At 41.8% G+C, this 24,087-nt stretch overlaps 1 protein-coding gene across 1 annotated transcript in view; it reads right to left on the minus strand.

Moving 5' to 3' along the window:
* The window catches only part of IGF1R (insulin like growth factor 1 receptor), a 272,165-nt gene that overhangs the window by 14,331 nt on the left and 233,747 nt on the right, over positions 1–24,087 (minus strand). Inside the window, exons 10-19 of the mRNA XM_074966524.1 lie at positions 23,683–23,887; positions 18,112–18,398; positions 16,300–16,436; positions 14,712–14,871; positions 13,482–13,587; positions 12,010–12,080; positions 6,924–7,153; positions 6,447–6,557; positions 3,355–3,514; positions 1,824–1,953 (exon numbers count right to left, since the gene is read on the minus strand). Coding sequence (XP_074822625.1) covers positions 1,824–1,953; positions 3,355–3,514; positions 6,447–6,557; positions 6,924–7,153; positions 12,010–12,080; positions 13,482–13,587; positions 14,712–14,871; positions 16,300–16,436; positions 18,112–18,398; positions 23,683–23,887 — 1,597 coding nt within the window. The remainder of the gene's footprint in view (positions 1–1,823; positions 1,954–3,354; positions 3,515–6,446; positions 6,558–6,923; positions 7,154–12,009; positions 12,081–13,481; positions 13,588–14,711; positions 14,872–16,299; positions 16,437–18,111; positions 18,399–23,682; positions 23,888–24,087) is intronic.

A 24,087-nucleotide genomic window follows, 5' to 3' on the forward strand; every position in this document is an offset into this window, starting at 1 on the left:
AGCGGTATTTCTAAGGACATGGATATGTGGCAGAGTTAGATAACACATACAAGAGCACACCTCGGCCAAAGTTTACATGTACTGGATCACTAGTTTACTTCTGATGATTAAATTCATGCCTTGTCTAGAATTTTTGTCTGTCATTTGGGTTTTGTTCAAGCACTATGCAGTTTAAGTGGTAGTTTTAAAGAGAAAAGCTAAGCAAGTAGAATGAGCTGGATCATTTACCAAGGTGTAAGAACTGACGAACTACAGTCAGTCCTTGATGTAAGTGACAGCTGAGGACCACTGGCAGATTACAAATTATTGGTTGGCAATAAGATTGGGTCAAAATCATGTTGCTCTGCTCTTCAATCTGGACCATCTCAATTCCAGATGATTCAGTGTATTTAGGTTTTTTGGATGATATATTAAACTGAAGTTCTGTCTTCTCTGTGAGGACTTCACTGGTCCCAAAATACTCTTATTACCAAAAAAAAAAAAAAGGGGGTGGGGGTGGGGCAGGGGGGAAGATTGCTAGCAATGCACTCCTTTGTCATATTAGCTGGCTGTCACCCAGAGGAGGCTGTTTTCAGTGGTGCTATTTATGTACCTAAGTTGTAATGAAAGGTGCTATAGGAATCCAACTATTGCTGCATGTACAATAATACCACGTGGCTAAAATGGGAAATTTAACTTCTACAGTGATTGCTTTTCCCTAGAGTAGTTAGAGGGTTTGGCTGGATTCAGTCTGTGTCATTTCTCAGCAACACACATTTTCATAGGTTGAAGGGTTAGTAGCTTTATAAAGAAGTTCTGAACTATGCCAAAAAAACCCACTTGCTTTCCTTTGTCATAACTTCAATTACAAAACTTTCACTCAAAGTTGATGCTGTGTAGAACTACAATCCACTGACTGCAAAACATCCAAGCTGTTTAAAAATCATATAGTTTACTACTTAAATAATTTTTCTACTGACTTCCAGGCATTTGGAGGCAATCAGCTGCCAATTCTGCAACACACCAGCAGTAAAACCTCTTGCTAGGAAGGCAGAGCAACCAAGACAGACTTAGAAATGTAGGTTTGCCAGTACATATTAATCTCTTGCCAATCCCTCCATTTACTTTCAGAAGCTGGGCACCTATCCTCAAACCTTTGAGAAGGAAAAAAAAGTAGTTCCCAGAGTATTTTTTTCTAAAAGGCATATTTTGATATTTCCTGTACAGCGCTATTATTAACTTCATGGCATGGCTATTATGCAATAATTTTTTCTTTAAAGGATCTTGTAATATTGGAGTGAAACAGTGTGCAAAGAATAAGTCAGTGCATTCTAGCTTCTGTACTTCCTAGGTAAGAAAGCTGTCTTACGTACACAGAAGAATTTGATAAGAATCAGGTCAAAGAATCTGAGTGTACATTTGACACCTTTTGATGCTTTTCTCAGAGGAGGAGGACTGGAAATGACAAGTTGCTTTTCTGGGTAAGCGCAGTCAACAAGCCATAGATTTTTGCTATGAAGGTTGATTCCCTATCCCTGAAGGAAGCACGTATCCTCTCCAAACTCTGACTATACCTTCGGTCTCAGGCAGACACCTTCAGCTCCCGAGGATTTTAATGGGAGCCATTCATGCATCTGAGAATAGAATATGGCATAAAGCGTTTCGGATGGACAATTTGCAGTGGGGATGGCGTAAAGCAGAGTGACTCATGGTCAGTAAAATTGGGGGGAGGGGGGAAGCAGGGCCTTTGAAGACTTAGTAAACCGTAGGTGTTGGTTTTATCCATAAAAAACAGGCCAAAAGAAGAGTAGATAAACTGTTTTTAAAAGGCCCCGTTTTGTTACCAGACGTCTGAATGTGTTGTGAAGACTCCATCCTTCAGTGACTCTGGGGACATCCAACGCACGGGAAGCAAACCTTTCCCTCCTTTCCGATAGTAATCTGTCTCGTAGATATCTCTGGTCATGCCAAAATCTGGAATGTAGGGAATAAAACGCATGTGTCTACAGGCCAGGATAATTAACATGTCCCAAAGAACCTGCCCAACCGAGAATCACTGCTTCAGCACAAAGTATTTGTGATTTGTCAGCATAACTGTTTACTTCATCAGAGATATACTGCATATATATGTACCTGGTCTCCCAGGGTTTGGTCTCACTCTCACTGAAATCAAAAGGAATCTTCCCATTGACTTCTCTGGGAAGAGAACTGGGTCACGAGTAGGTTTGAATGATTGCATTTATGGGCGTTCTAGAACTGGTCTAGCAGCAGTACTGTCAGGTCAGCGCTGGCATTGCCTAGTTCAATGAAGACAAGAACAGTTCCTGCCTACTCTAGGGACAGCTCTGGCCAGTGCCTTCAGGTTATCACGTTCAGCACAAATTCACACCCGAGATAAAATAAGCAAAATTATTTTTTCAATATATCTACACAATGACACACTAGGCTCTTTGTACACTGAACTTGGATTCTTTTCCTCTAAAAATCTCAGAAGAAACATGCACTTTTTACCATAGCACTTTGCGCTGGTACCTTTTATCTCATGACTGCAAATGGTTTTTATTTTTTAGAGATAAGCCCACCCGCTCCCAAAGCTAATTCAATTTCCTTTCATAGCTTCTATTTCAGATCTCATGGAAGACTATGCTGTTTCTTCCCAGAAAGCTCAAATAGGTAAGCGTTGAACTCGGACCAAATCCCTGACAGTGAAAACTCAGATGGACTTAGCTATAAGCACATTTAAGTGTTTGCACAACTCGGGCCTAACACTGTCCATCTGCCTTGTGCTTAACTCTGCCAAACTAAATTCCAGAAAATATTTTTTTATTTTGTTATTAATCACCACATCCAAAATGTTGGGCTCTGGATAAGCAGGTTTAACCCAATAATTTTTATTTGGTTTGTGGGTTAATCCAAACTAAAGTGATTTGATGATAATTGAGCTATTATCGTTAAACAACAGCCCTTGCTGTTGAAATTGCAAGGCGAAGGTGCAATTCACTTCACGAACAAGCTCAAAACACGTGGGCTTTATCAGAATGAAGTGCAGACAGGGGAGGGGAGAGTTTCTCAACACTGGGCCATCCTCTTGGCTGTTACAGCAGTGTCGGGCTGGGAAGAGTGGCTGCTGCTCCTTCTTGCTCTTTGCACAGTCTGTCACAATGGGCACAAACGAGGTTGTTTCAATTCAGTGCTGAGAGCTCCCTGGCCTGGAACTGTAGTGAGTCCTCAGATGGAACATATTCATCCCCCAGAATCAATTACTTGACTTAGTAACAATTTAAGGAAATTAAGGTGCCTTTTTCAATGCTGACTGTAGGATTATACTCCCGTTGCATCTGAGTTTAAGGAAGAAAAAAGGAAAGAAAAAAGCACCTCCAATTTTTACAGTGAAGTCTTCAGCCACCATGCAATTCCTTGCAGCGAGATCCCTGTGCACAAATTTGTTAGCGTTGAGGTATGCCATGCCGTCAGCAATCTCTCCTGCCATCTGAATCATCTTCTTCAGAGTTGGAGGAGACTGGCCTGGGTTATTCTGAGCAAGAATAAGTAGGTAGAAGTGAGAGGCAGAAATTGTTTCCCCTTCAAAAACTGCAACATGCATTTCGTAATCAGATCATCAGAAGTCAGTCTGAAATGACACCAGGACCAGTCTGAACAAAAACTTATGATTATGAAGACCATACCATCTGCTTAGTGGGAAACTCATGTCTTCTTTCTCCACCCACATAAAGCTTGGTTACAATTAGCTCCTGTATAGTAACACATTCTATTTTGGGGAATACAAACAAGTTTTGCTTTAAACTGGTCATTTTTGCTATTAAAGTTCTCCTAAAAGTTTTAAGAAATAACCTTCTCACATTACTTCAGAATTGTATACTGAGTGTGCTACTATCAGCATAAACAAAACAGAAAATGTTACAAGATACTGTAAGATTATTTCTCCTGACATCGAGTGACGTGATGCCTCTTGAATTACTTATATAACTCCTGCAAAAGGGGAAAAAAAGCCCTTTAGATAATTTTCGTAAAATAGATTTACTCATGATCATCAATTAAAGGTATATGCAGCTTTTACTACCACAGCTATTAGCTGTATTATGCTGGAGGGCAACATCTGAGATGGTTGCACATACCTCAGCACATCACACTGTGGCTTAACATCTGCCAGTGCAAATTTGCTAAGACTTATATCTCCGGCTACAGGATAAGCAGTGTTGGATAGTGGGTTGAGCAGGAAAGTAGAAGGCAGAACTCCTGAGCAGATCAAATCACTAAACTTTCACTCTGTGTGTGTGTTTAAATGTTTATTATTTTGAGTCTCTCCACTCCTTCTCTGGGAACCCTTCCAAGTTCCCCAATTCCTAAATGCAACGGATCTCACAGCAAAGGACCCACAGGGATGGATCTAAGGAAACCTGGAAAAATTCATCCATCTGAAGGTATGCAATTATTATACTTTACTGACAGCAAGGACCAATGTAAGCTGGGACCCTTTGTGGAAGGGCCATGACTGTGTGGTGAAATCAGTGGCTCAAGAACCTATGGTAGTCAGTCAGGAAGGAGCCAATCCACTGCATGTATCCAGAACAAACAGTTAAGTATGAGAAGCACTGTAAGATACAGTAACTCCTCGCTTATCATCATCCTGGTTAACGTTGTTTCGTTGCTGATCTATTAGAAAACATACTCATTTAAAGTTGCATGATGGTTGCTTATAATGTTGTTTGGCCATGGGGGCTAGGAACCAGGGTCGGCCGACAGCCCCCCATCAGCTCCCCTACACCGCCTCCCGCCCACCAGAAGCCCTGTGAATCAGCAACTTCCCCTCTCTGTCCCAGCGCCTCCTGCTCACAGCAATCACTTTTCGGGGGGGGGGGGGGGGGGGGGGAGACAATAAGTCAGCACGCAGAAGAGAAAAACAGACTAAACAGTACTTCTTTTCGGTAATTCTCTTTTTTATAATATCACTGCTCCCTGTCTCCAAAGTCTATTGAATTTCATTACCTTTGCTCTTGATAAACTCCTCACTATGACCCAGGACCTGCACCTTTACAAAACAGCCTTTGCCTCACTGCTGAGAAACTAGCCCAATCCTTATGTAATCCATATTCCCGTTAAATGATGGGGTACAGAAAAGTGATTTTCAGCAACCTGCCTTTTGTTTCATAAAATGCCCTTCATTTTACACCTAAGTTTCATTCACACGAACCAGGTGTTCGCTCTCTGTTGCTGTAAATTATTTACATCACAGAAAAGTGCTGAGCCCATTTTATACATGGCCAACATTAATTTGAGCAGGAAGTGGCCTATAACATTATTTCCTAACCTTTTGGGCCCTGTAATGTATGTGAGTGATTTTATCTATTAGACTGACAGGGCTGAATATTAAACATCCTGTGCATGACTAAATATTTGTGTTTATTTCAAAGTGCTCATTCATAATTTATGTCAAAACCAAAGGGGCACCATGTAGGGCTTCATCCAAGAGCAATTACCCCCTTCTCATGCATTTTTTTCAATGATTGTCCTGTTTTGCAGCTTTTTCAAGAGTCAGATTAGGCAAAAAAAAGATGCAATTCAAACCTGAAAAACTGGCATTCAGTGACAGAGGTGGGACATAAGCGTGCTATGGCACACATTATTCTACCGTCCCTGTGAAAAATGCTCTTTTGGCATAAGGAGCAGCAGATCACAGAACCGCTGGAGTTTCATAAACAGAGCTCAAAGAGAAAAAAAATAATTGCGAGACAGAAGATAAATGTCATTCTGTATATAAGCATTTAACTCCTTAAATGCACGGGTCGGACACAGGGAAGTGAGCAAAGAGGGACAAGAACTCAGAGAAGGTTCTGAAGAGCCCGGGGCATGAACGCCCCGGAAAAGACAGCAGTGAAATGATGAAGCTGATTGCTCAGTTACTGGACTCCTATTATAGCTAGTAATGAAGGTTAGCTGCCAGCAGGGCAAGTAAACTATGCACGACACTTAGTTCACAGATTAAAAAGAAAAAAGAACGAGGAAAATTACGGGACACAATGAAGATACCAGTTGGCTTTAACACGAGGAGTGAACTAGAGCTAGTCCTGCATTTCTGCAATGGTCTCCTTTTAGATAATATGTAATTTAACAAAGACAGGGCCACAACCTTTAAAATAAAGGGGGTGGAGGAAATAAGATATGATTAAAGTGAGAGACACAAAAAGGTCTGCAGAAACCTGCTAACCTACGCATCAGAAACCTTGGGTATTGCATACTAAAGCACAGACCAGTGAGGCTCTGCAGCTGTGCCAAGCCAGTGCAGGTAACTGGGCCAATGTGCATGAGGAAGGTTTACATCAGAAACCACTAACAAGGACAGCTGCTCCAAACAAGACAGGAGACTGACAGCATGGGCAAGTTTGGGGTGTTGAACTCATTACCTTTTCTTGCAAGTGGAGGAAAAATACCCCAACCCATACACGCACCTCTGTGTCCGGCCGCAGAGATCTCAGATAACTCTTGAGATCCCCGCGTGTCATGAGCTCCATGATAACCAGTGTTGGTTGGCCTTGCGAGACAACTCCAAGCAGCCGCACCTTAAAGAGAAAAGTTAAGATTATCCAGCAAATATGGCTGATTATTACTGGGGAAATTATTAACCAATTAAAAGCCTGGTTATTAACTAGGAGTGGCCCCAGTCTGGAACTAACACTCACAAATCTTGGGAAGAGTTTGGAAAAGATTTTGATCCAAACTCTGTGGCAGCCGCCATTCCTATGAACGCATTATCACGACGCACATTGTGAGAGCCGTGTGACAAGGATTCACTTTCCTTTAGCATGCTGCTTTAGGTGGTCTTGAATCTTGGTATCATGGAGTCAATCAAGCCTGGCACTCGATACCATCATACCAGTAACTATGGTTACGTTAAGGGAAGCTGTGCTCAATTTCAAGCAACTTACCACATGATGACAATTGAACTCCTTCATGACTGAGGCCTCGTTTAAGAACTCTATCCGTTCACGCATGCTTGCAGACTCATTGACAGTTTTGATGGCCACTCTAGTTTCTGGCTCGTCCTTCACCACTCCCTTAGCTATTCCCTCGTAAACCATTCCAAAGGAGCCCTGCCCAAGCTCCCGGCACATGGTGATCTTCTCACGGGGCACTTCCCATTCATCCGGAACATACACTAGAGTTAAAGAGAAAAGCCAATGACATTCCACTCACAGTTGTGCCAATAGGGAGAAGACTTGTGGCTTCAAGATTAAAAAAACCAAAAACAAACAAACAAACAAACAAACAAAAAAAACCAAAAATGAATTGTGAGTAGCAAAAAGCACACAGCATGAGGACATAAGCATCAAGCTACACACACAATTGTTTCCATGGTCTTTCCAGACAGTCTACCTACCTTAGGTTTCTACATAGCACCTAGAGACTCAAGATTTTTTTCTCCCCTCTCTGCAGAAACCCCAGCCATAGCAGTCAAAAGAACAAGCTACAATCCCAAACGTCAGTGCTTTATGTTGCCATCATGACTACCAAGATAGCTCTCTTGAGATGACCTTTAGCAGAGGCTGTCAACTTCATGGCAAGTTTCAGTTCTATCTAGGATTGTGATTATTTGATTGTTCCCAGCCTAAGGCATATACAAATCTTAAAGGATGGCGACTGTGGTGGAGAAAAGGAAGCATAACTACGGCTCTAGCATAACGGAAAATGACGAGGGAACAACTATGTGCAAACTCAGTATACAAAACATGAGTTGCAAAGCCAACCACGGTGCGTAGAAGCATGGTGCAGCAGGCTTTTTCTGGCAACTTTTCCTTTTCGATTCCTCCATGCAGCACCAAACAACATGCATACTTTCAACTCCGCGTCTGGAGATGCATCCTCTATTGGGGATTGATTTTATAACCACAGGGGAATGGACTAACAGGCTGTTTACATCACTTCTGATCACTCACACCCAAAGCCTATTGCTCCCACAAAGACAGGACTTGTGCAGTAGTGACCCTTTGATAGGAGGCACACAGGAGACCTCACTGCTGGGAGGGATTATTGCTACAGGCAAGAAAACATCTGAGCTAGGATTGGTCCTGCTGCAGCCGCCTGTCAATCACCGAGGGAGGATGCAGAACAGCCACCAGCTCTGGACTGGTGCAATTAATGAATGCTAAGAGACCTTTAAAATGGTGCTACTGTAACAAGCAGCAGAGAAGAAGAAGGGAGACAGCTGCCTCCCTTGCAGAAATTGTTAGCTTTCGGGAACTTTCAGCTCTTGTAGACAGATTAAAGCACACTGTCTGGCTTGACCCTAAAGAGGGGAGTTAATGTCTCAAGCTGGCACCTTTGAAGTCCTGTTCTCCTCCTTCACTACTAACAAGAACTTTGCAAATATTTAATCTATACAGCATGCACACACACATTGCTTTGATTGTAGAAAAATCTAATTCTAGATATTTTTAACAGATTAATTCTGGGTCACTGGATAATCATTAAAGGCTCTCCAGTATGTGCAACACCCAAGCAGGTGCTAAAAGAGTCATGGTCTAGCCCCACTCACCTGAGGACTTATTGAAAGTTAAATTCTGAGTTGAGATCTGCTATAAGTGTATGGTGTAATGTGCAGTAAAAATCTGGCTCTAAGGCCACTCAAACTCATTTCATATGCCACCCCCAAAGCCCTTTCCTTTTCTATTTTTTGCTTCTTGAGGATTCTGAAATTCAGAAGTGATTGTGCACTAGTTACCCTAAATTAAAACTCCACTTAGCTACAAGCTTTAATCACTGAACAGTCAGCTTTAATTCTCACTAGTCCTTTGACTGAATGCAACTTCATCGGCATTTCCCTGCTCGGGATTTTCAGGATATTCCAAGTACGGTGAAGCACCAGGAAGTTTTCACAATCGCTGAACAAGCTCATCATTCCTCCTTAAACGTGAAATCCAACAGTCAGCAGTAAATCGAGTTCTTGCAGGAGGGTGTGTCCAAAATATACTTCAAACTTAACAGCCTAGAGCTACAGAAATCTTTTTTCTTTTTTTTTCTTTTTTCTTTTTTTTTTTTAACTGGCTCACTCAAGTTCTATGAAAATCTTGGTGGGGTTTCTTGGGGGTGGTTGCACTACTTACAGCTGCAAATATTTCACTTGAAACAAATGTAACTTAAATCCGAAGCAGGACTTCTCCATTTATTTATTTGTTTGTTTTGAAGTCAGGAAGGGCAGTCACTAGGATGCCCCTTCTTCTAGCCTCTCCCTATCTTTAAAAGATGAGGTCCTCAGCCCCCTAACTGCAGGCCATATACACAACATAAAGGGGACAGAGGGAGCCCTAAAAGCCCAACACAGTATCTGACTTTGGGGCAAGGACTGTATCTCACTGTGTGATGGCACAATGCTTAGCACAATGGGGTCCTGATCTCAGTTGGGGTTTTTAGGTGCTACCAGAATACAACTATCTATCTATATTTCGAGATGAGAATTTAAGAACAGTTACAAGTATATAAAATCAAGTTGAAATTAGCATTAAAGAATTGTTTCATCAGCTAGAGAACAACCCTCCTCCTTTATATTACAGGATATGAACACAAAGGGATATAGATTATGTTAAACATGTGTACTTCTTTCCACATACAATTTCCACCCGTGAAGTGTCTGATGGCCCACAGCACTATTTACCTACATCTTCAAATGTGCAAATTCTTTTGACTGTCTTACTCTTCTACAAATTAGAAGGGCCAGTAGTTTAATAAAGGGGTAATCGCAACTAGCTTTAGTATTTAGATTTGTTTTAAAATGTCAGAAGCTTATACAGCAGTATCACTTGCCCCATAACCTCAGCCGCGCAAAACACAATGCCATCCACAGCCTCAGAAACAACTCTGACATCATAATCAAAAAGGCTGACAAAGGAGGTGCTGTCGTCATCATGAATAGGTCCGAATATGAACAAGAGGCTGCTCTCCAACACCACTTTCTACAAGCCATTACCCTATGATCCCACTGAGGGTTACCAAAAGAAACTACAGCATTTGCTCAAGAAAGGCCCTGAAAAAGCACAAGAACAAATCCGCACACACACACCCCTAGAACCCCAACCAGGGGTATTCTGTCTGCTACCCAAGATCCATAAACCTGGAAATCCTGGAAGCCCCATCATCTCAGGCATTGGTACACTGACAGCAGGATTGTCTGGCTATGTAGACTCCCTCCTCAGGCCCTATGCTATCAGCACTCCCAGCTATCTTAGAGACACCGCTGATTTCCTGAGAAAACTACAATCCATCTGTGATCTTCCTGAAAACACCATCCTAGCCACTATGGATGTAGAAGCCCTCTACACCAACATTCCACACAAAGATGGACTACAAGCCGTCAGGAACAGTATCCCCGATAATGTCATGGCAAACCTGGTGGCTGAACTTTGTGACTTTGTCCTCACCCATAATTATTTCACATTTGGGGACAATGTATACCTTCAAATCAGTGGCAGTGATATGGGTACCCGCATGGCCCCACAGTATGTCAACATTTTTATGGCTGACTTAGAACAACGCTTCCTCAGCTCTCGTCCCCTAATGCCCCTACTCTACTTGCACTACATTGATGACATCATCTTCATCTGGAGCCATGGAAAAGAAGCCCTTGAGGAATTCCACCATGATTTCAACAATTTCCATCCCACCATCAACCTCAGCCTGGACCAGTCCACACAAGAGATCCACTTCCTGGACACTACGGTGCTAATAAGCGATGGTCACAACCACCACCCTATACCATACCCTACGCTATGCTTACCTACATGCCTCCAGCTTTCATCCAGACCAGACCACACGATCCATTGTCCACAGCCAAGCTCTACGATACAACCGCATTTGCTCCAACCCCTCAGACAGAGACAAACACCTACAAGATCTCTATCAAGCGTTCTTACAACTACAATACCCACCTGCTGAAGGGAAGAAACAGATTGACAGAGCCAGAAGAGTACCCAGAAGTTACCTACTACAGGAGAGGCCCAGCAAAGAAAACAACAGAACGCCACTAGCCATCACCTTCAGCCCCCAACTAAAACCTCTCCAACGCATCATCAAGGATCTACAACCTATCCTGAGGGACGACCCATCACTCTCACAGATCTTGGGAGACGGGCAGAGAACACTTCAACCTCTTTGGTCACTCGATTACAGACCTAAAAGTGGCAATTCTTCAACAAAAAAATTCAAAAACAGACTCCAATGAGAGACTGCTGAATTGGAATTAATTTGCAAACTGGACACTATTAACTTAGGCTTGAATAAAGACTGGGAGTGGATATGTCATTACACAAAGTAAAACTATTTCCCCACCCCACCCCCCACTGTTCCTCACAAGTTCTTGTCAAGTGCTGGAAATGGCCCACCTTCATTATTACTACAAAAGGTTTTTTCCAGCCCTGATCTCCTGCTGGTAATAGCTCACCTTACCTGATCACTCTCGTTACAGTGTATATGGTAACACCCATTGTTTCATGTTCTCTGTGTACATAAATCTCCCCACTGTATTTTCCACTGCATGCATCCAATGAAGTGAGCTGTAGCTCACGAAAGCTTATGCTCAAATAAATGTGTTAGTCTCTAAGGTGCCGCAAGTCCCCCTTTTCTTTTTGCGGATACAGACTAACATGGCTGCTACTCTGAAACCTATCAAAGACAGGTTTTCATGAACTAATTTTTCATTTCAGTTAAAATAACTAAACAGTAACACTAGACAAGTGGATGAGAATCCAAACGTGAAACTGCTCTGTCTAGTTTGGCTGACTGAGCAAATTGCAAGAAGACACACAACTTTTAAAAACTACCGTTTCAGTTGATTAACTGTGGTTGCATTATACATTCCCACTGACAGACTCTCGATATGTGAGTAATACAGGTAAAGCAAGCAGAGTTTTAGGTTGATTGTGTCCTCTTATATCTCTGCATCTTTCAAAATGGGGCTTGACCTGATCTCACACAACAGAATATATTAAAGTAAAAGCATCAGAAGCTCCAGGCCACACTTACCATCAGAAGCACTGAAGTACTCAGGGTTCACAGAAGCATAAAGCACTCCATTGCCTAGTCGGTCACTATTCCTGTCAAAACACAAGTTGTATTTTTTTCATCCTTAAAAACACAACTAACATTTCCAATCCTCCTCTTCCTTGGCTTTTCCCCTATTTGCTCCACCACATGTCCTGTTGCTTCTTAAATGTGGCACGTGGAGGGGTTTTCAGATGAGATGAGAGAGGAACTGACTTCATTGATCTAACAGAGTTCTTGTTCTACCTGCTGCATATGCCAACACACGCCACACCAACTAAGAAAATGGCCTGAACAGTCTTCCTGGGAGACCCCCTCCCCCAGTTCCGTTCCAGTCCTCTTTATACCATATCTGCACCACAGAAGAATGAATATGAAACATTTTAATGTGCTAGGTTGTCAGCAACCTATTTTATGGTCCAGTACTGGCAGATTTATAAACTATCATCAAGGCTATGCAAAGGTGACCAAACATTTCATTCCCTGGGCTGGGGCAGGCTTGGGATGAGCTGGCAAGGTTTGTACAAGATAAAGGTCGGGTGAGAGAGGGGTGTCAATCAGCAAACCTATAAGGCCAGAATAAACAGTGCCAGTAAAAACTATCTATCTGGTACAGATAGAGATTTGGTAGATGCTATGTGTAAAGTCACTGTAAACAGTAGTTATCAGGAGTTTTTTCAGTAAGTACAGGCAGTCCTTGACTTTACAACATTTGATTTATGACGAATGGCACTTACGACGTTTCTGAATTGACACCCTGATTCGATGTACAACAATTGGTTTCGACTTTATGACGTTCGGTCCCACAATAGAGTGGATTGCGGTTCCGAGTTACGACTTTTTGACTTAAGACACAATTGTAAGGAATCAATTGTGTTGAAAGTCCGAGGACTACCTCTATATCTGAGGTGGGAGAAGGGATTAATGTAAATCTCTACATGCAAAAACAGCCAAAGCTTATTTAAACGTTGGTGCAAATTCTAAATTTTCCTTTTCTTCATTAAAAAAAGTTCAGCAATTGTGAAGAGGCTACCAAGATGCGAAATACCAAGTATGTTCACTTGGATTGACTACAATCTGTCCAGCAAATAAGGTTTTGTGGTTTCCAAAGTGATTCAAATTGTTGGCTAAACCTCTGGTCTATAAGGTTCTATGTTTGCTATCATTGTCCCAATGGAGATACGTTCCCAAAAGACCATCCCTCCCCATTTCCCTCCCCTCAAGCTCAGCATGGTAATGAAAAGCCTCTCCACAACTCCCTCAGCAGACAGATGCTCATTAGTAACTCAAAACATCATCTCCCAATAAGAGAAAAATCTGCTTTAGTTTATACTGTGTGGGCCTCCAAACACCACTTTGGTTTCAAATTCAAATTTTCCCTATGGGCATTGAGTTCAAAATGAACATTTCCTCCCACAGTTTAGTCTCCCTCATGAGTGTATGCAAGATCTCACCTCTTTTTGTTAAAGACATACAGCATTATTAGCAACCCTCCAATGATCAGCAGCACTGCAATGGGGAGCACAATTATCAAGTGCAGGAAATTCCCATAGTCTGCCGCTGAAATAGACAAGAAAACAAAATTCTTACGTTGCTATAGAATTTCTACCACCACGAGAGTTTTCCGCCTACACAATACATTGCCATACTGCAAAATCAGAAAATTCAGTTTTTTTGTCTGAAGTGTAGAAATTTCTTCAAGAAGACTCCCTAACAATAAATGACTAGAGAACCCGAAACCTGAGAAAGAGGACAGCATTAATATTGTAAAAGAGCAGCATTCTGTTTAATTGAGTTTTGGTTTGACTACGTATGTTTATGGTCTGATGTTGTTCTTTAAATGATTAATGCACACGTATCCTTTTAAATCTATATATACACATCTATATGTAAAGACAGCATGCACACAAATATTTTGTTGCTCTAATTTCACCTCAAAATTCTATCAAAATTTGTTTTATTACAAATGGGAGAAGAGGACACATGGGTATTTTTCCTGGATATATTGAGGGTAATAAATGTATCGGCTTTGCAAATAAGCAGAAACAAAAATAAGATGTGCAGATGTTGGAGAACAAGATGAGATGTCTATGGTAGCCTTAAAGCACTGGGTGGAATTTGTGTATGGAATTCATTGTTTACTGATTTGTTTCTGTGTAAAACAATTCCATCATTTCCAGTGTCACTACCCCATCTTGCGTCAAAATGTTGATCTTTTGTCAAAATGCCACTTGAGTTCCACAGTAGGAAAAAAACAGCTAAAAATGAAATTGTAACGACGCTCCATGCAAATAAACTTAGCTTCTTGTATCACATTAATGCATACCATACGTATTCCATATTGACACGAGTTCCAGATTCCAATTCATAATACTGCTGTATGGTTATTCCTAGCAGTATATTTTCACCCAAGATTAGTATACCACAGGGACAAGATTTACTATTATTAAATGTGTTTCTACAGATACACGAGCAAAACAGAACAGGACCTAGCCTCAAAAGGTACTTTTCATTCATAAGCACTTTCCAATGAAGAGAATGCAGAACAGCTCCAAAGAAACATGCACAACTGAGGATGTTCAAAGTCCCAGTCATGCATGCAAACAACAGGAATAAGTGAGATAATTGAGGAAGTAAGCTAGAAACCACAGATAATTTGACGCAACCTATAAAATTCCTCTTACGTTTGGGTTGTACATAGAAAGACACTGGTTCAGTCCATGATCCATTTCCAGCTAGAGAGGTGGCCTGAACTCTGGCAGAATAGTTCCCAGGGTTTAGATGAGTTAGTTTGGCTCCTCCAAACTTCCTGTATTCCTGTCTAGAAACACATTCCCGTTTCTCCTGAAAGAAGAAGAAAGGCTTGTACTACATGTAAATATTTTTATACTTGTAACTGTCAGGAACTCAATAAGGTCACAGATTTTGCTGGGCTTTGCATTGCACATTCATGATTTAAGCTTGTTTCTTCAACTAAAATCAGAACAGTTCTCCCTTTGTGCCATTTAAGCATATTTGGAATCCAACAATGGTAAAAGTAAGTTAAACAAGGGAGGGATTGTAACATATTGGCTAGAAATAGAGACTGAGAGTCGGGATTCCTTGTTTCTATTTCAAGTACCGCCACAGTTGCTGGACAAATCACTTAAATCTTCACCCATCTGTAAATTGGGCATAATACTTAGAAATTGTCTCAGAGGTACGTTGCAAGACTCAATATCTACAAATCCTTGGATGAAAGCTGCTGCTAACAGCACTATTAAAATAAAGGGAAAACTTGTTGCTATACGACTGCCCTTACAAATTTGCTTATTTTGCTTTAGCAAATAGCTAGTAGTTACATTAGTATTTGCAGTTCTCTATTTTTCCACCAATACTGACCACTGTGCTGTATTCGTACTACACCTCGACCCTTATATAACGCTGTCCTCGGGAGCCAAAAAAATCTTACTGCGTTGTAGGTGAAATCGCGTTATATTGAACTTGCTTTGATCCACCGGAGCACACAGGCCCCCCCGAACACCGCTTTACCCACCTTATATCCGAATTCGCGTTATATCGGGGTAGAGGTGTATATAGTATTAAAATCTGTTCATAACTGTATCAAAGTCTACCTTAAACAGCAAAGCACCTTTATTTCTTTCAAAAAATATTCAGCTTAACAGGAGAACTAAAAAGGGGGAAATTTGGGAGGAATACAAAATTTAGTTGTATTTTAAATATTAAATCCTAAAGGTCCTTTTTATTTTCTTTAAAATAAGTGATCTCATTAATAAAGCATTTCCTGGGCACATGGATCCCTAAGCACTCTAAAAACTTTACACAAACAAAAATCACCCTCCCACCTAGAAAATGTGGGCTCACCCAGAATGAAATCAAGTAATTTTTTTTAACAATGCACACCAAGGCGTATAACGTAGGAGATGAATTTAGCATGGGCACTGGAGGGTAATGGCTCTGAGTCTTGTGAAAAGTAGCACATCAGCTTCAATAACCACACGTGCCCAGGACCTCAGCTTTAAGTCACTTATACCGTATTAAGCCATTCAATAAATACTGATTCAAAAAAACAAAACAAAACAAAAACAAGACTACTGTATTCACACCAGGGTTCTCTCAATGGGACTTCCATCCAAATATTTGACTCAATCTGTCCCTCTACAGCTTGTCAGAGTTGACCAGACCACAGGTAGGAAGGACAAACTACATGTGAGATTAGTTCCAACAGAACCCCTCGCCCCTCAAACAAACATGTCTTTGGTCAATCCTCACCTCTCCATGCTGCCCATATTTGATTTCATACATCAGTATCAATCCATTCGGGCTTACAGGTTCTGACCACTTCAGATAGATGGCATTATCTTCTTTGCCTTCCCACATTACTGTTCCTGGAATGTTATCTGCTCCTTCTACAAAATAATTACAGGAGTTGATGTAGCACAAACAGCATTGCAGCCTGTCTGAATTTGAGACAATTGCTGGGACAAGACAGGTGAAGATATTCAAAAACAAAATTCCTAACTACTCCATAGGAGCCAGAACAGCACAATAAATATTGCTCAAACCCCCAGAGAGCAAGGAGTAAGCACTTGAAGGCTTGTTGGAGAGATTAGTATTGCCTGAACAATACTGTTACAGCTGATGCAGTGCACAGGCCTAAAAACATCAGGACACAATAAGTAAGTGATCTAATACAAAGTACAGGCTGAAGAATTTAGTATATTAGTGACGGTTCTTTCTTCAGACCTCCACAGTACTCCCCAGGCTAGTGAGTGAAAGTCATGCTGATCTAATGGCTGTAGAAGGACCGAAGTAGCAGCAGTAGGTGTTGCATCTCTGCAGAGCTACTTGCAGAATAGCGTCCACGTCACAGGATGCACAGACAGAGGCTTGCCAGAAAAACAGACACAGGTTGGGGTCTGCACGGAGGTCAAAACTGGCTCCATTATCACAGCATGTGGGTGGTCAGTGTAGGGACAGTATCTGCAGCATGTGCAGACACAACTTATGATGGAGAAACATCAGTGCTCTTTGCCTTATCCCCAGCGCATTTGGTTGTGGAAATTATTCAGCAGGCTGCCTGGGGACTATCAATACTGGTCCAGTCAAACAATATATGTACTAGGTTCAAAAGCCCACATGATCACAAAGGCCCTCAATTCTGCGAATTCACAGGCTAAGAATTTGGGAATGTTTGTTTCCTTTCCCCGATCTCATGGATTTCCCTACTTACTTGAAATAAACAATACCTCTGCATTGTACAGACAATGGCTGGCTCTGGATCATGATAGCATATCCTTCCAGAAAGCAAAACCACTACCATTTTGCATCAAAAAGAAACCAGACATCTGCTGGAGTTAGGACTGAATATGGGTTTATACTGAAATCAGGTCTTTTCTTCTCAGTAGATGAGCAATCTGTATAAGCTCAAGACTTACTACAGTGATTGCAAACAGTTGTGAGAGTACCCAGTACTCCACATTTGAGATAGGCTAGCTGTTTGTGATTGTCCATGAAAAGTGACACAATACTGTTTCCATTCCCAGATTGGAGGAGTGCACTAGCATTCCATAGCAGAGGAAACATTTTGTTTTCACAGCAACCACGCACACAAGTAAAACTCAAACATTTGTGACCAGGCCAAAGTGAATTGATTAGAAACTGCGAACAAATATCCATGGACTACAGCATGTCAGGAAAGGCACACTCAACCCTCCTGCATCAGGGTGTCTGAGGGGTTCAGGAAACCATTCCCACTCCCTCCCTGCACATGTGGACAGATTTGCAGAGTTATCTGGGCAGACAATGGGGATTATTTACCCTCCTCTGCAGCAGCGAACAGTGCCATAGGCTGGAAGGCTGGACCCTGGAGTTTAAGGACTAATAGAAGGTGTTGATCCAGTAAGATAACATTTTACATAACTCTCACATTTAAAAAATATGTTTATTTTTTGCATTAAAAAAATCCTTTAAAAAACCTATTATTTTATATTTGGTTTTCAAAGCTTTGTCTCCCTGTGTGTATCTAAGACACGTTACCACCCAGAAAATGAAATATAAAGTTTGAAACTCTGGAGATCGTACCTGCAGGCATGGTTCTTGCAAAAACAAAGTTGGAAGCACTGCAGCCAAGTGTCTCTGCTTCATGATTGCAGCTGTGAATATCAATACGGTAAAGAGTAAAAGGCTGGAGGTGGGAGATGAGCGTCCTTTCCCGGCCCTCCACTTTGCTCTCATAGAATGGATATTCCATCTCACTCTCCTCCACATCAGACACATTGGCAAAATGATCTGGCACCGTTGTGTTCTTGTTCCTACTGGCAAGAGTGGTGTTTGCGATTCGGAACACATCCCTGCGCTTCCGGTCCGGTCTACAGAGAACAAAGGGCAATATATGGAAACAAGTCGTTTTAATGTATTAAGCTTCTCAATTGACCATCAGGGAAGGCAAGTGAAAACTGTAAGTCAGAAAATACGTATGTAATCATTTTACAGATAGACAGAGCCTCTAACTTCCACTTTGCAAGCCTCACTGAGGCCAATGTCTTGAATGGCAAAAATGTGCCCAAGGTTGTTACATAAGCCAACTGGATCCATATTTAATGATGGTGATGCTGAAGCCTGCTTTAGAGGCTCAAAATAAAATCAGATGGTACAGGTTTAAACCTCAACTAAAAACTGTGAAAGACAACAGCTGTTCCCTTACGGACATCATTTCCCTGCCATTTCTCAAACCTATCTGTCATGAGGCCTCTAACTGACCAACCTTATGATCAGAGAAAAATCAGCACCATCTAGTGCAGGTGTGTACTGAAATGAGGCCACTAAGTAGCTTGGCAAATCAGCAGCCCAACAAGCATCTCAGTACAGAATGAGAGCCAACATTAACCAGTGTATACTAGTGGCTTGATTTTCTTGCATTGTTCTGTGTTTTACTAGCAACAGTCAGTCACCGGACATGTTTGGCTTTTGAGAGAAGTCTGTTAACAGCGTCTTCATTTTGTAAGGGAAGTGGTGGGCAAAGGAGCACGAGCATTTTATTAGCACAGTAGAGGACATATAAAATGATCTAGAAAATAGTATGTACATGCCTCAGAAAAGGGTGCTTTTTAATTTGGTCTGTAAAGTTGCATGTGCACCTATGGAACTATGGAAATAAAACAAACATTTGTAGTAATCTAGGTACTGAATTAAAAAACAAGTGATCTACAGCAATGATCCTGCAGGTTCTGTTTCACGTTTTAGAATTGACAGTGCAGACAGGCCTTTTTGTAAGTATAGTTGCTAACATGGAATCAAGGTGTACACGAAAGAATGGATCTAGCTACCACACATCACTGTTACACATCAGAGGTGTCACGTGTTCTTCAGTTTGGGATTTGGGTGTTTGTTCTACACAGGAACGCAGACCACATAAACAGGATGACCGCTTCCAGATCCTCCAATCCTAATCAATCAAGTGTTCTTGAGTTAGAGCTGAATTAACCGAACACTGAAGGAGTAAGGTGGCAGGGAGAGAAATCAGGGAAGAATCTACACCAGAAATATTTCCTTCATTGTACCTCACCTCACATTATACCACTTACACAATGATTGTCTATTACTAGGCCAGTGCTGGGTCTATCAAATTACTACAGTGAGGCAATGATTTCAACACATTCCCAATCAAGGAGTGGACATTAAAGTGGAAAAAGTGCCCTGTCAACTAGGAAACAGATTGGAGAAGTAGCTCACTATGAAATAAATAGTCTTAGAACATTCAGCCATATCAAAGAGTTCATCAGAGCTGCGTGCCAAACAACTAACTGTGGGCACATTGGGTTTTGAAACATATTGGCAGAGGTTGGATGAAATTTTTAAGGAGTTCACTAAGGCCAAGCTTACAGCAGCCCCTGTAAGAGCACTCGTGTAGCCGCATAACAGCTCTTGCGTCAATATAATAAAACCAGCTCAACGAGCACTTATGCCGGCAAAACTTATTTCGCTCGGCAAGTGTTCTTTTCACACCCCTGAGCAACAAAATTTTGCCGACACAAGTGCTACTGTAGACATGGCCTTAGATTCTCCCAAATCCTAACGAATCTCAGGTTGCATAAATGTGATTCACACAAGGCAGGCAAACCACAGCAGAAGTATCAACTAATAAATATGAAGATGAAGGAAGGACTACCTGTGTTATCAAGCAACATGCCCCATGCGATTAACTCAACTCAGGGCTTGTCTATACGACCAAAGGCACACTGGGGTGTAAATCTACCTCGCACTAGCCTGCCACGTGCTAAATTGATGCATGGACACTGCTGCCGTGCTCTAGAAATTCCCTAGTATGCTCTGACCTACTCCCATTTCAAAGCTGAGTAGATCACAACACACCAGGAAACTCTTAGTACGAAGTGGCAGCTGGTGCCACATGGTGACGTAATGCATGGCAGGCTGGTGCAGGGTAGATTTACATCCCAGCTTGCTGTGAACGAAGTGTTGGTAGAGACAAATTCTGAGTAAGTTTACAGCAGGAAATGGGAGAATTTCATAGCAAACAAAAGCACACACACCTTCTCTTTTACAACAAGTATCACTGGAGAAGTCACTAGGCCTGTTTGCTGTGCTTTAGTAGAGTCATCATTCATCCCCTTACTCCACTGTAGAGAATAAACCTTTGGACCAGCAGAAAAGGACAAGGATGCCCACTTCTGAATTAGAGGACATTTGCGCTTGTGACAAAAAGCAGTGAGATTCACAGGAGCCAACTTTTGTCAGTGCCAGTGGGTGCTCGTGCCTCCCCCCAGCCCCTGTCCCAACTCCGCCCCTCCCTGCCCCTATTGGATCCCTCTCCAAATCCCCACCCTGGCCCCGCCTCCTCCCCCAAGCACACAGCATTCCCCCTCCCTCCCAGGCTGGCCGCTCAGAACAACTGTTTTGCAGCGCAAGCGCTGGGAGGGAGGGGGGAAAAGCAGGACCCAGCGGCGGACTCAGGGGAGAAGGCGGAGCGGAGGCAGAAGTGAGCTGGGGGGGAAGTGGCAAGGGGGGAGCTGCTGGTAGGTGCAGAGCACCCACCAATTTTTCCCCATGGATGCTCCAGCCCCGGAGCACCCATGGAGTCAGAGCCTATGGTGAGATTGGAAAGAAAAATCAACTGCAAAGTCATGTGTTGATGCAAGAGCACATCCTGGCAACCAAACAACCAGAAGGAGTGACCTTACCTACCACCACGTTTACAGGATGTGTTAAGATTCGCTCTTTGAAAGTCTCTGAAAAATTTAAAGCAGGGTCCTACATTTACTTTGAAAAAGATAGAATAAAAACACAGAACGCGTGGGTGAAAAAATACAGTCACATTAGGGAAAGACAGAGATCCACATATTAACCACAAGACAAACATAACTAAAATACTGAGGGATTTGACATCAATGACTTTCTGTCACACAGCTGCAGACTTTGCTGGAACACCCAAATGAGGAAAAAATTAGTACCCAAGAAATTAGACAGCCAAAAATAAAGGAAAGTCTTGGGGGAAAAGGCAAGTAAATCCATCTATTTTATGACATAGGGAGAAGCGGATAAACAATGAGAAAATAAAATCACTGTAAAGAAAAAGTAGATCTTTAAAAGAAATGGATATGTCAGTGCAAAATCTAATTACCTTCTTAGGGTGTGTCTACACTACTGTCATTACAGCAGAACAATGTTACAGCTGTGCCACTGTAGTGCCATAGCATAGGCGCTTCCTAAATCGACGGAAGGGGTTTTTCCATCGATGTAGGTAATCCACTTCTCCAAGAAGCGGTAGGTAGCTAGGTCAATGGAAGAATCCTTCTGTCAACATAGCCATATCTACCCTGGGATTATGTTGATCTACTCACGGTGCTAAACATTGTAGCTATGTTAATTTAATTTTTAAGTGGAGACCAGGTCTCTGACTATGTGCTAATTGTAGAGTTACAGTTTCTCAGATAGTGAGTGTTACTCGGTTACCACAAGAGAGCAAAAGGAAAGCTGCAGACTAAAGATTCTTGCAGTGCTGTAAACGCAGCCCCAACAGCAATAAAAATTATCTTGTCTCGGCCCAACCCTTCCTGCTGCAATGCTGTACACTTGGGATGTTTAGAAATCACAAACAGGTCAGGGCAGGAGGATGTAACGACACAGATATATTGGTTTTTAAGCAGCCTGAAAACCGCATGGTCAGATCCTTTTATTTACATGCTGTGTTTCTTTCATAACATCCCAAAGACAAGCAAGACCCCGGTAAAAAGCTAGAAACATAATACACTTCTAATGAGGCTTGTGTTGACACATGAATTAACTTCCCCCCTCAGGGAAAGAAAAGAAAAAAAAATAGACATCCGCAAGTAAGAAGTTGCTCAGATTTGTCCTATGGAAAAATCTCACCAGGTCATAATCTCACATTTCCCTGACATTCAGACTTCTTAAAAGTCACTTAACTAACTCAGCTATTTACAAGTCTTGTATCTTATCTGATCCTGCTGTTAAATCACTGAAAAGAAAAATATACCCATTATGAAAGCAAGCTGGCGGGGGGGGGGGGGGAGGGGGGGAGGGGAAAGACTGTAAAACATTTAAAGCATTCTTTATGAATTGCTCCCATTTAAGTTTTAAAACAGTGTAATGTTGATCGTTAATTTGGCTCCTGAACCACTCAGGTCTGAGTGTCACTGCCTTACACAGTCTAAGAATGTCTTAAATAAGAGTTTTACAAGTTAAGTTTGAGAACAGAAAAATTTTCTTTATCATTCAGTCTTATTTTTCACGAAGACCATACCTGAACACTTTCTCAAGCCCCATTTAATGCCAACTCCACCTACTCCTCACCAGCCAGGAGAGACAATGAGACTACATGCCCGATCAAAGCTGAAAGCTGATTGCTTACATAATAGTGTTACAGCCACACACAGTATGCTGGCCTTGTGATCCAATTATCTTAAGTAAAAACAGCTTACAAAAGAGGTAAATTAGAAACTCAAGCATCACAACCATGGATGAATTCAATAATACCTGCTCCATGATGCCATATAAAATGGATCTTAATGGATGTGTTTCTACTTAACATGGAAACAGCACCCTTTATCATGAAACAATGTGTACATTTAATTCTTGGTTACAGTCAAAGCCCAGGAAACCAAAACACACTCCTTAATTAGTGCAGAGACATGAATTAGAAAGCACAACCATTTCAAATTTTGCAAGGCCTCAATATTCCTTTAATTTCCAAACCAGATACATCTTCAAGATGAGTTACCTATGCATTTAAAAGGCCATTTAGAGAAAAAAAAAAAACTTGTTTGAAGCCAGTTCTCTGCCGTGGGTTGATCATCCTTGAAACCATTACAGGTGAAGAACTCTTATATGACCTTTGATTCCACAAAGGAGCAAACACAACAAAGGTCCTTGAACAATGTAGGTAAGGACTATTATGATTAGTTAAAACAGGGAGAGCATGGGCTAAAAATCAGTGAAGAAAAGAAGCTGTGAAATAGAAAGACTGCAGACCACCTCTCCCCTTACATGAGGCAGTGTTTATGTGCTTACGGTTCCATTAAAAAAAATGCTTTCATGTGTATATACCAAGGGCCCCAGGACATATCAATCACTGCTAGTCCCCACCTATAAAGACAGCAAAGATCCAACTTCTATTACCTGGGCACAAAGATGGAGTTATGAAGGAAGTTCTCAAAGACTTTCCGGTACTCTGCCTCCTCCTTCTCCGCTTGCTTCTCTGCCTCCGTCTTAGGGCAAGCACAACAAGGTCCTTTCTCTCCCCCACTCCCCTCTGGCTTGGTGGGTTCGGTAGCTTCTTCTGTATCAATGGTCCCATCAGCATATCTCCGAATTGGAACTTTATCTTTAAAAGAAAAGAACAGATGTTGAGGTTTTTTCCCTTATTGCCAGTGGATGCATTAACAATCCATGTTCACCCTTCCCCCTGTACTGGCTGTTATTCACAGAAACGTCAGAGAATAGGTAGCTGCAGCTGCATTTGCTGGTCATGTGAATAATGAGGACGGACAGGTATGAATCTCAGGCATTTTAACACATAACTGC

Source organism: Natator depressus, chromosome 10 (assembly GCF_965152275.1).
Source record: "Natator depressus isolate rNatDep1 chromosome 10, rNatDep2.hap1, whole genome shotgun sequence".
Lineage (NCBI taxonomy): Eukaryota > Metazoa > Chordata > Testudines > Cheloniidae > Natator > Natator depressus.